The sequence below is a fragment of the Gopherus evgoodei genome, chromosome 5 (genome assembly GCF_007399415.2).
Source record: "Gopherus evgoodei ecotype Sinaloan lineage chromosome 5, rGopEvg1_v1.p, whole genome shotgun sequence".
Taxonomy (NCBI): Eukaryota; Metazoa; Chordata; order Testudines; family Testudinidae; genus Gopherus; species Gopherus evgoodei.
This window is the reverse complement of record NC_044326.1, coordinates 104,721,555-104,733,861: the sequence shown is the minus strand read 5'-3', so window position 1 is coordinate 104,733,861 and position 12,307 is coordinate 104,721,555. Positions and strand designations below refer to the sequence as shown.

Genomic DNA, 12,307 nt, shown 5'->3' with positions numbered 1-12,307 from the left:
TTCACTGGAAATGCCCCCCATTACTCTGGCTAACCCTTTTTGAGATTCATCCTAAACTGGATGAATTCCCTAACTGCTAGTTTTACTAAGTTTCTGGTGCCTTTGTGGAGTGTAGCAAAAGGGCCATAACAGAAAGAATAACTGGGTCTAGTATTTCTACCCATTTCAAGACCACACTATTAAACAGTGTGTTTTAATTGCTGCAGTGTTCTGTCTCCCCAGAACCAGTTTAAGAGCTCTTATTCTCAGTTTAAAATGATAATGAAGAAATCCAATTCCACATTTTTACCTCCATAAAAGGAAACAGAAGAGTGAAAGTGTCACCAGAAGAACTCTACTGAACTTTATTTTTTGTAAAGTAGTATATTCAATTACTGCTATTTCTTCAAAATTGTTCAATTATATTTCCTGAAATCTTTTCTATTGATATGAGACACACAGCCTCAGTCCTCTGTGAAAATCAGAGCAGCTTCCCTGATTTCAACAGAACCAAGCCGATTTGCAAAAGCTGAGAAACTGACCGATAAATGTTTTAAAAAATTAAATACTTATTCAAGCTGACTAGGAATAGAGAATTTGGCTCATAGCGAGTAACATGCCAAAAAGACTCCATAGATGAAATACTGACTGCCCTATAGAGATGCATGGTAAAAACTCCCATTCACTTTGATGGGGCCAGGACTTCACTCCAAGTAAGTAAATCAAGAAAATAATACTATAGATGCAGTTTCCTGTTCACATTAATGAATGAATAATATATATAAATAGTAGATAAATGTCACTTACCATCATTTATGCAGTTGCAAAATCCACACTGATACTTTCTTCCCCCTTCAATGAACTGCATGAAGGGACACATATAGGCTTTGCATCTGTTGCATCGAATTGGCCCAGTCTCCCCATGGTTGACAACATAAAGAGGTGTCTATACAGAATGGAAAACAGAGCCATAAAAAGCATCACTAAAATACTAAACCTAAAAACAGCCTGGAAAGATACTGATGCATCTGAACTCTCTTGTTAATTATTGCTTCCCAATCAGCTGATTTCTGTCCACGATTCACCCAAATTCCAAAACATTTAATTTTGCTAAGAGCAGGGTCTCATGCACTCCTCAGAGGGCTGGGCATTCAGGGTAAGCTACAGAAGAGGCTAGTTTTCTTCTTGTTGAAATATTCCATGACAATAGTTGTAATAATAGTATTTGTCTTCTCATTAGAGCCACATGAACCCTTCCACATACAGTTAAAAGGGGAGAGAACCGGCCTGCACAGCAGTTATCCCCATTAAGGGCCCAATTTTGCCATCCTTACTCACAACAAATAGTGTCTTACTAAGCATAATCAATGTGACTAATTGCATACTAAGGGATTATTCAGTAGAATAAGGAAGGTGAAATTTGGCTCTAAGATGCCTATATCAACATTTGCATGCACTACGACAATTATTCTCCGCAGCCACAATTACATGCACAAATGAGACTTTACAAAAATAAGATTCATACAGACCCTGAATAAGAAAAGCATCTCTATTCAAGCATCTCTCTTACGCACATACTGACGTCCTTTTGAACTTCAATGGGACTTGAACACAGGATTGAAGTTACACATGTGCTTAAGTACTTCTCCTGAATCATACCCTTAATTTACAATAGTTCAGCAACAACAAAATGGCAGATGAAATTCAATGTTGATAAATGCAAAGTAATGCACACTGGAAAACAATCTCAGCTACACATACAAAATAATGGGGTCTAAATTAGCTGTTACCAGTCAGGAAAGATCTTGTAGTCATTGTGGCTAGTTCTCTTTCCTCAATGTGTACAATCAAAAAAGCTAACAGAGTATTAGGAACCATTAGGAAAGGGATAGATAGGACGACTGATAATATGTCACTATATAAATCCACATTACACCCATACCTTCAGAACTATGAACAGTTCTGGTCTCTCCCTCTCAAAAAAGATACACACCTCTACCTCAGCATAACGCTGTCCTCAGGAGCCGAAAATTCTTACTGCGTTATAGGTGAAACCGTGTTATATCGAACTTGCTTTGATCTGACAGAGTGCACAGCCCTCCCTCCCCCCGGAGTGCTGCTTTACAGCATTATATTCGAATTTGTGTTACACTGGGTTGCGTTATATTGAGGTAGAGCTCTATTAGACTTGGAAAAGGTTCAGAAAAGGGCAACAAAAATTATTAGGGGTATGAAACAGTTTCCATATGCAGACAGTAAAAAGGCTGGGACTGTTCAGCTTGGGAAAGAGAACTAGGGAGAGCGGAGAATATGATAGAGGTCTATAAAATCATGAGGGGTGTGGAGAAAGTGAATAAAGGAAGCATTATTTACCCCCTTCACATAAGACAAGAACTAGTACTTTCATCTGGTGACACCAAGGCAGGAGGTTTAAAACAAACCTAAGGAAGTACTTCATACAGCGCACTGTCAACCTTTGGAACTTGTTGCAAGGGTATTGTGAAGGCCAACAGTATAACTGAGTTCAAAAAAGAATTAGATAAGTTCATGGAGGATAGGTCCATCAGTAGCTATTAGCCAAGATGGTCAGGGATTCAACCCCATGTTCTGGATGTTCCTAAGCCTCTGACTGCCAGATGCTGTGACCTGACGACAGGGGACGACGGATCACTAGATAACTGCCCTGTTCTGTTCATTCCCTCTGAAGCATCTGACTTTGGTCCAGCTGGAAGCCAGGATACTTAGCTTGATGGACCATTCTTGTGTTCTTATGTTCTCCATATGTAATGTTTCTTGTGTGTGTTTCAGTTGGCAGGATGGATTTCATTCTCAAATTTGTTTGTCCAAACTACTATCTTTAATAATACGCTTAAAAGACACTGTAGTATTTTACCCATGAAAGCTTATGCCTAAATAAATCTGTTAGTCTTTAAAGTGCCACCAGACTCCCTGTTGTGTTTGTGGGTACAGACTAAAACGGCTACCCCCTGATAAAAAAACTCCAAGTACAAGGATCCAACATCTGGTTAATCTAGTATTTGTGAAGTTTACTGAATTGCCAGCTCTGATGATATACATGTCCTCCATTTGCCCACAGAGCAGGTACAGCAGGAGCTGCATCAGTGCAAGCTTCCTCACCCTTCTCTGCCAATGTGCTTCAATCCTGAGTTGGAGGAACCCCCTAATCTTCCTCTTCCAGTGGGACAGGACGTAGCTTTTAAACAAGGACTGTGCTAACTTGATTATTTTGCTGGTACGTCATTTCCATGTTACTTGTCCTTCTGATTTAAAGTCATTATACTTAAATTAAAATGCTTTGGCTGATTGGATCTTGGGAGACAACGGGCCCATGATGGGAATTAATGCAACCCTGAGGTTGTAGGAAGTGCTGCAGGTTACACATGGGTAGAGGAGTACAGGTACAGTATAGATAATTATGAGAATGGGGGAAGTTTATTTACTTGAGTTCTCCAGGCTCTCCTTCCCCACCTAAAGCTGTTCCACAACTCCCAGGGAGCTGCAAAGACATTCTGCTCTTCTGGAATCAGTTTGCTTCACATCTAACATATATGGCTTTCTGGGATATGCATGCCCAAGAAAACAAGGATATTTTCTCCTAGACCTGTCTCTGTTGATGGAGTACCTTGCTCTTTTGTACAAAGCGTGTCAAAACTTGCAGTGTCAGGGTCACTTGCTAGAGTGCAAGATTTAGAAACAATGTTAATATTCAGTGAAGGGAAATGCAAGCAGCAAGCAAACGCAGTATCTCAGACTCTGGTCAGTTTCATTACATTGAGCAGACTTGATTACTGCCTCTGTCAAAATCAGAATTAATGGGAGACGCTTTCCAGATTTCTCCCTCAGTAACAGTCGTCCAGTAATTGAAGGATTCCTGCAATTATATTCCAAGGGTTTGCAAAGGCATATTGGAAGCCTGTAAATAAAATTTATTTATCGTGTTCTCTTCAATTATCAGTGATGGTTTATTACGCACAAACTTCATTTTACATTTTTTTCTAACCCTCAGCCCCAATTTAGTGAACCTAAACAATAAAAAAGTAAATCCAGAGGATAGTATGAGGTAACTCTCCACGAGGCAAAGAATGTTAAAACCTTTTAAGTTTTCTGCTAGTAAATCCACTGGAGCTTTGCATCTAAGTTATGCTGCTTCTTCACAAAGAACATGCATGTTCCAAAACACCATTATCGTGTACTTGTGTCTTTTATTGCAGTTCAACAGACATGAAGATGATACTGGTAAATAGCAACCCTTATTTTTCCTGTTAGTACTCACTGTTTACAACATCTTTTATTGTTTGTTTATGTTTTTATGGAGACACTCATTTATTTCTCCTAACAGTTTTAAACATTTTGGCAAAGATTTTACATATATTATCAAACTTTTACTGCACGTGTCATAAATATGTACTTCTGCTTTAATGAAGTATCATTAGTTTATTTTCTTCCCTACTCAAAAGTAGAGTCAAATACAACTTAACCAATAATGTCAGCTAGCAACAGTTTTGCAAAAAATTTCAAGGAAAATTTTCAGACATGTGTGCCCAAAGGGCACCACATGCATGTGCTTTAAAAATAAAATTTAAAAAACTTTTGTGATTGTTAATTATTTTGCAATGTTCCAGTTGCTATTCTGTTGTACTGTTCTACCACGGCATGTCAGGTTGCATCAATCACACTTTACAACCTCAGATATATTGAATACGTGGTTAATATTACCAAATCGATTGTGTAGACAGGCCCTGATAAAAATCAGACATTGGATTTGTATTTATGCACATTAATCCAGTAATTTTTCTAATCTCAGTTTTAATACATTTAGTACTCGGCGATTACTTCACAACACTACAAAGAAAAAACAAACATGTTAAGAAAATGGAAAACTGTCACAGCTGCATTTTTTAAAAAATGCCCCAAAGAAAACTAGATCTTTAAGCACAAAGCATGAATAAGAGTCCTCACTAAAATTAATGCCAGAAGAGTGCACTTTCTTTTTAAGTTCAGAGCCTGCACATGTGTCCACTGCCTTCTCCATATTTAATAAATTACTTTCTTGGAGTCAGATTTCATAAACAAAAAAAACCCAAACACGATCTTTCTTCTGTTCTCACATTTGGAGTATCATTTTTACTTCATTCCTCCTAAAGCCACTTAAAAAAAAAAGTAGTCACCAAAGGAGGCTGTTATATTAATATAAGTTAGAAGGCCCAGCAGCCCAAAGCTCCAGTCCTGCAAAGACATATATATTTAACTTTACACACCAAGTAGTCCCCCTAAAATCAATGGGACTATGCACAATGCATAAAGTTAAATATATGTCTAAATCTTTGTAGGATACAGCCTAAGAATACTTACTTCTCTTAACATTCCCTCGACCTGATTCTACAACTATCATGCAGGACACCCATAGTATTATAAATTATTATAAAGTTCTCACATAACATAATGACTGCAAATCTCCCTGAAAGCGGTATGGATGCACATATTTATAGCATTCCTTAAAGTTACTGAAGTTTGCATCTCATTACAATACATTCTATGTATCTCCATTTTATTTTAAACTACTATGTTACTAATGAAAGACATCTGATAATAGTTAAAGTAATCTGAAGGTCAAGGCCAGCATAATCAGTACTGTTAAATCAAAACTATCAAAGAACTATTTCAGAGAGAAGAGTAATGGTTTTTAAGAAAGCCTCAGTTAATAGCTACAGATAGATACCTATCCGACATTGTAGCCTTGCAAGTTTCTGTTTACCCACCCACCCTGGATGGGCAATTTTCTTTGGATAGAGGAGTAAAAAACTATACATTTTAAAAGAATTGTTATCATCCTCTTTATCAGAGTGTGATAGTAGTTTTTGTATCTGGGTTGGAATATGTTCATGGGAATTTTGCAAGGCTTTATATTAAATGCAATTACAAATATTCACGGAAGGAAAAAAACCACTAAAGCACACCCCAAAAGAACTGTAACTACCTGAAGCGAAAAAGTAATGTTGAATGAACATTAAAACCATATTTCTGTGTGCTATAACTTACTTTCTATAGGTGTCACTGTGCACCAGAAAATCATAAGAGAACCTGCTCATGTCCACATGAAATCAACTGCAGAACTGTCATCAAAATCCAGTGGAGAGGGATAATGTCCAGAATTACAACAACAGGATTTAGAAATACCAGGCCAATATTATTTATCATTGATTTGGCATAGTGCAGCAGTATTTGTAGTGTAATAAAAGAGTACCACTCGTTACATACATAGGGCCTAATTCTCCCCTCTATAAATTTTACACTACTGTAACTTCATTGAAATCCATGGAGTTACTTCTAGTTTACATTGGTGTAAATTGGTGGAGAGTCACATCTATTTTTTGTTAATTCAAACAGCCCGCAGTTTTCTTAATCAGCTTGTGGCTGCTAGCCCCATCATACACCATCTTCCTCAATAGAACAGTAGGGGGAAAAGCTCAGCAAAGAGAATCCTCAGAGATTTCCTCCCCTCTCATGGGTAAAGTGGCCACTGGCTCTTGAGTTTGTGTATAAACAGCCTCCATATTTACTACTGGCGGAAATCAAGAAACTCAACAGACCAGCCTCTTCCATTTTAATCATGGGCATCATTTTCCAAACATTAAGCGGCAGCTCTGCAATAGTTAAGGTTGACAGTGACTGACTATTAAAAAAATAAATACGTGCAGCTCTCTAATTTTCTACCATTAGAACTGCATCTCTGGCCCCGAAAACTGAGAACCACTTCTGGCTCAATTTCATCTATCTCTGCCCGTTTATTACATTGTCTCCATCTATCGCTTTACTTTAAGAGGTACAGAGAGAGTGGTTGAGTTGCTTGGACAAAGTATATAGACAGCAGGTATGAAAGTTAACTAGCATTGTTCGAATTGCAGGATTTGCTTGTGTTCCCTCTGCCCTCCATTTCTCCCAATATTTACATTTTTATTCTCTAAAAGCAGAACAAAGTTAAAGGAAACAAGCAAAATTTATTACTGAATAAAGCTCAATCCATAGAACAGATTGTTAACCTGGTAACAAGACTAATTTCGGAGTAGCTGGAGTCATAGGAATTACTATGGGTTTACACTGACAGCAGAATTTGAATCATAATCTCAGGGAAAAAATTACGTATTTTTGATCATCCAGATTCTAAAAACAGAACACAAGATCAACAAATTTTCCAAAGCATTTCAGTTCTTTCATAAAGCTTTGGAGGTTTTCTAGCTTGACTGAAGTGGCTAAAATTAATGAAGATTAAGCATCCGATCCTTTGTTTTTAAACATGCCATCAGTGCCCAATGGCTTTTTATAATTTTATACCGGCCATTTTTTCCCTTCTGACAACAGTCTGTTTGCTCCAACTCCCTCCTGCCTTCTTCCTCAAAGTCTCTTTGCTTCAGCCTTATTCTACCTACCCCTTCTCTTGTGCCCCTCCTCCTCCAGTGACTCTTCTCCTTCCCCTTTGTCTGTCTCCTTAGCTAACCCTCTCCTAACAAAACCCCAATTATTTAAAGAAATACCAAAAAACAAAACAAACAATAATCATGGAACTGCTCTGATGTTTCCAACCCATCATTCTGTTCACTCTGCTTACATCCCTTCCCTCCCAACCCTTGTTCTGTCTGGTCTGTTTATATTGAACAGTAGAACCTTAGAGTTACGAACACCTCGGGAATGGAAGTTGTTCGTAACTAACTCAGAACAAAATGTTATGGTTGTTCTTACAAAAGTTTACAGTTGAACATTGACTTAATACAGCTTTGAGGCTTTACTATGCAGAAGAAAAATGCTGCTTTAAATTATCTTAATTTAAATCAAAGTGCAGAAACAGTTTCCTCCCTTTGTCAAATATTTTTTAAACTTTTTCTTTATTTATTTCAGTAGTTTACATTTAACACAGTATCATACTATATTTTCTTTTTTTGGTCTACACTGCTGCCGGAATGAGTACTTCTAATTCTAAACGAGGTGTGTGACTGGCCGGTCAGTTTGTAACTCTGAGGTTCTGCTGTCCCTCTTGTTTTTTATTTGCACAACAGGGCCCGACCTCAGTTGGTGTCCCTAGGTGCTACCATAATAAAAATAAAAGTAATTTTATATAACTATTCTTTGTATTAAACCTGTGTGTTTATTAGTCAGCTACAGCTCTCTGTGGGATGGAGACTGTAGCATAGATGTTCTGAACACAATGGAACCCCTATCTGTTGATTCTGGGCCTCTGGACATCTCCATAATATAAATAAATATCAATAACAATGAGCAAAGCTAGTGCTCCATAGCCTACATTTGGCTTGGATGGACCAGAGGGAGAGGCTGCTGATAGCAACACGCAGAAACTTGTGGTCCTGTTTATATTAAAGTGAAGGGGGATAGCCATAAGGGATAGAAACAGTGAGGCATACTATTCCCAGGAACATAAGGGCCCCTTTGGAGTGCAAGACCCAGATCAGCTGAGCCATTAAATCTTAACTTAACCCACCACTAGTCATAAAGTGAGTGAGTTTTATTTTGAAAATATTCCTGTTCAGGCCATCTCCCTTAGGGCTCAATGAAATATTAAACCGGCCCTAGAGATACTGGTGGCATAACTCCAAAATCTGATTCTCTCTCACATTCTAACAAAAAGAAAGCTTCACTCCAGACAAGAAGCATGTTGAATTACTGCTCTCATTGTGGTTAGGCCGTTCACTACTAAATTAGGCCCTGATCCACTGTCCAGGACTCATTGTGTCCATGCAGGCGGTCACTGAAATCACGGAGGATCAGGGCCTTAGATTGATCCATTAGAAGAGTAGCACTGGCACCTTCACTGCCCCTCAGTGCAGCGGGGACTCCATGAAGAAAATGAGACATGTAGAGGGGAAAAGAGAAAAGGAGGCAGATTCTGAACATTGAAGCAAACTGTCACTTTGCACCATCCAATCAGCAAAACATACAGAGCATGCTACCCTGTTTTCCTTGGCAGATTTGTGTGCACGGATCTGTCTGTAGGGCAGAGTTCTATATCCATACTTCAGCCAAATGTGAATAAGAGTTCAACTTACATAAATATATAGGTCTCTGCCATCAGCCTTGTTCTGCCCCTCAGGTTCTGGGAAGGCTTCTTAGCTGTTCCTTTATCATAACCTCAATCATACATAATAACCATACACAATAACCTCAATAACTATAGTGAAAAATTAGCATTAGGAGCCAGACTTTCAAAATTAGTTCAATTCCATACATACATTTGGGTGCACCTAACATTCATGCACATAGATTACTAGGTGTGAGTTTCCAAGCATGTGCAGTTGCTTGGCCCTCACGTTGAAAGCCTGACTGTATTTGACAGGAACACAAAATCTTTGGCAATACACATGAACAAGAATTGCCACATAATCCTGCCTTCAAGTGTGGCAATCACAAATTACTCAACACTACTAGATCCATTACACTGCTCTACAGCCAAAATGCTTCCGAAATAAATGTAGTCTAACTTTACTAATTCTGGGTCACTGAGAACGAAAATGATGCTTAAAATTGTTGATTGGCTCTAGTTTTCAAGATATGCTATTGGGTCAGTATATATGACCCTTGACTTGGGAATGGCATAGGATAAGTGAGTTATAAAGGGAAGGAATCTCAATTTAAACCAGAAATGACTAAAATACATCTTTGACTGGATCTATTAATAAATCTATGACTGGGTTTGGACAGTACTTGCTTTTTAGGCAAAACAATGAATGATGCAATCTGAAGCTGGTATTGCATCATACAGGATATGAATTGCATCATGTTATTCCTAGAAATCAGGATGATGCAATCATAATGAAGCTTACATCACTCTGCTGAACAAATTGCCCTATATCAGCTCTAGAAATCATACAGTGTCGTGCTCTCTTATTTGTCAGTGTTTGATTTTGCAAAGGGACACATTTCTGTTTAGCCAAAGTGAGCACAGATGCCTCGTACTTATGTGAACAGTGCAGATAACTTCTGCTATGTTTGTGGTGAAGTGACTTTTGCATCACAAAAGCGCAGTATAACCACTATGGTTAAGAAAGCCTATCACCTTTATTTTGGCTGCAAAATTGGAGATCAGGACAAGAGGTGGGCCCCACATATACTTGTGCAACAAATCTTCGCCAGTGGTTGAACAGGAAAAGGAAATCTATGCCTTTTGTAGTGCCAATGATTTGGAGAGAGCCAACAGATCATACCAGCAATTGTTACTTCTGCATGGTGCCTCCAGTTGGGAAAGGTGTGTCAAAGAAGAAAAAGCGGACTGCGCATTATCCAAACATTCCATCAGCTATACGCCCAGTTCCCCACGGAGAAGGGCTGCCGGTTCCTGATGCACCAGAATCATTTTCACTTGAGTCAGACGAGGAAGAGGAAGAGGATGAAACTTCTGGTCCTGAACCATCAATGTCACAGGACCCACATTTTCTCCCATCCTCCTCCTCTGAACCACACCTCATAACACAAGGTGAACTGAATGATCTTGTCAGGGATTTGGAACTACCTAAGAGTAAGGCAGAGCTGTTAGGCTCCAGACTACAGCAGTGGAATCTCCTGGCAGGCTATCAGGGCAAATGGAGCCCATCAATGCTTGCAGACTATTGCTGGACAGTGACAAGAGATGCTCCATTTAATGAATACAAGAGACAAGCCAAGAAGCGCCGAGTAGACACTGAATAGGACTAAACTATGTACATAATAGTTTTTTTGCCTTTTGTTTCATAATAAAGTTTATTTATATAACCCTTTTGCTGATTTTTAAAGTGTTACATAAACAGGACAGGTGAAATATTATCATGTAAAGCAACCATAAACACATGAAAAGACCTAGGTTTACAATTTGTGATTAAAACTCTACTATCTACACAATATACATGGACAAAAAATGTAAAAACTTAAATATCTTAGAAACAGTAGCCAATCAGTTGTTTTAATTGTCATATTTGAATTTAGCACATCAAAATACATAATAAATATCACATTTTATCTCTGAAGCAGACGACTTCTCAAAAATTGTAGACCAGTGTTATCAATGTTTCAATTCATGCTATATATTACAAGCTGCCTTTTCATCAGTAAAATTGCTCAGTGGACAAACATATAGGGTGACATGCCTTTCTGAAATCACCTGCTTTTGGGGAATCTGTTTTTCCAGGACATTGGCACACAGACAGTCAGATAACTGTTTCCAAAGTATGAGAACATCTCAGAACAGGTACCTCCTTACTGAGCAGAGTGCAGCTAGCTGCAGGAGTTTTTTTTTTGGGGACCCAGCCATACTAATGTGCAGCTCTTTTGAGGTCAAGTATTATTGTCACTTCAGTTTAAATGATATTCCATGTTCAATAGAACTACAGACAGCAGACAGAACATTCTAAGATTGATGTATAAATGGATATGCCCTGATACTATGTTTATAAAGTTTCAAAATAAGGACATGCTTGTGTACAAAGTTTACTATAGAAAACAAAAAATGTAGGTTTTTCAAATCAAATTCCATAGGTAATTAGTATAAATAAGAAGTTTTAAAACAGACAAGAGAATTACTTTACACAATGCACAGTTAACCCGTGGAACTCACTGTCACGAGATGTTGTGAAGGCCAAATGTATAACTGGGTTTAGAAAAGAATTAGATAAGTTAATGAAGGTCAGCTCCATCGATGGCTATTTGCTAAGATGGGCAGTGACACAACCCCATGCTCTTGGTGTCCCTAAACCTCTGACTGCCAGAAGGCGGGACTGGATGACCAGGGCCAGGTAACTCAAAATTGCCCTGTTCTATTCATTCACTCTGAAGCAACTGGCATTGGCCACTGTCAGAGACAAGATACTGGCTAGATGGATCATTAGTCTGACCCAGTATGACCATCATGATGTTCTTAAGTTAAGCAGAAGTGAAACTTTATTTCAATATAATTAGTCAGAATTTTAAAACACATAATTCTGTGTTCTGTTGCTTCAATTAAATACATGTTTTTGAAGTAGAGTATGTATCTCACAACAGTTTTTGACATGTTAATTGTAATTTATTTTTGGGAAAGATTAACCAGTTCACAAATAATCTTTGGGTTTGGAGTTGGCTTTAATGGTTCACATTAAAGTGTCAAGACAAGTATTTCCCTTTGTGTTATATGTTGCAGCTTTTTTCCAAGACAAAATTACTTCCGAAGCCAGAACTGATTTGGCCTATTATTATTGTTTGCTATATGTTAAGCGCTAGTAGTGTTCTGATTTAATTTGAGGCAATCTGGGGCCTGATCCAGGCCTGTAAGTTCTTTATCTAGACATAACTC

General features: G+C 38.2%; 1 protein-coding gene across 1 annotated transcript in view; it reads right to left on the bottom strand.

Moving 5' to 3' along the window:
• The window catches only part of SEC24D (SEC24 homolog D, COPII coat complex component), a 92,121-nt gene that overhangs the window by 33,448 nt on the left and 46,366 nt on the right, over nucleotides 1-12,307 (bottom strand). Inside the window, exon 9 of the mRNA XM_030564306.1 lies at nucleotides 787-925. Within this exon, the coding sequence (XP_030420166.1) occupies nucleotides 787-925 (139 nt within the window). The remainder of the gene's footprint in view (nucleotides 1-786; nucleotides 926-12,307) is intronic.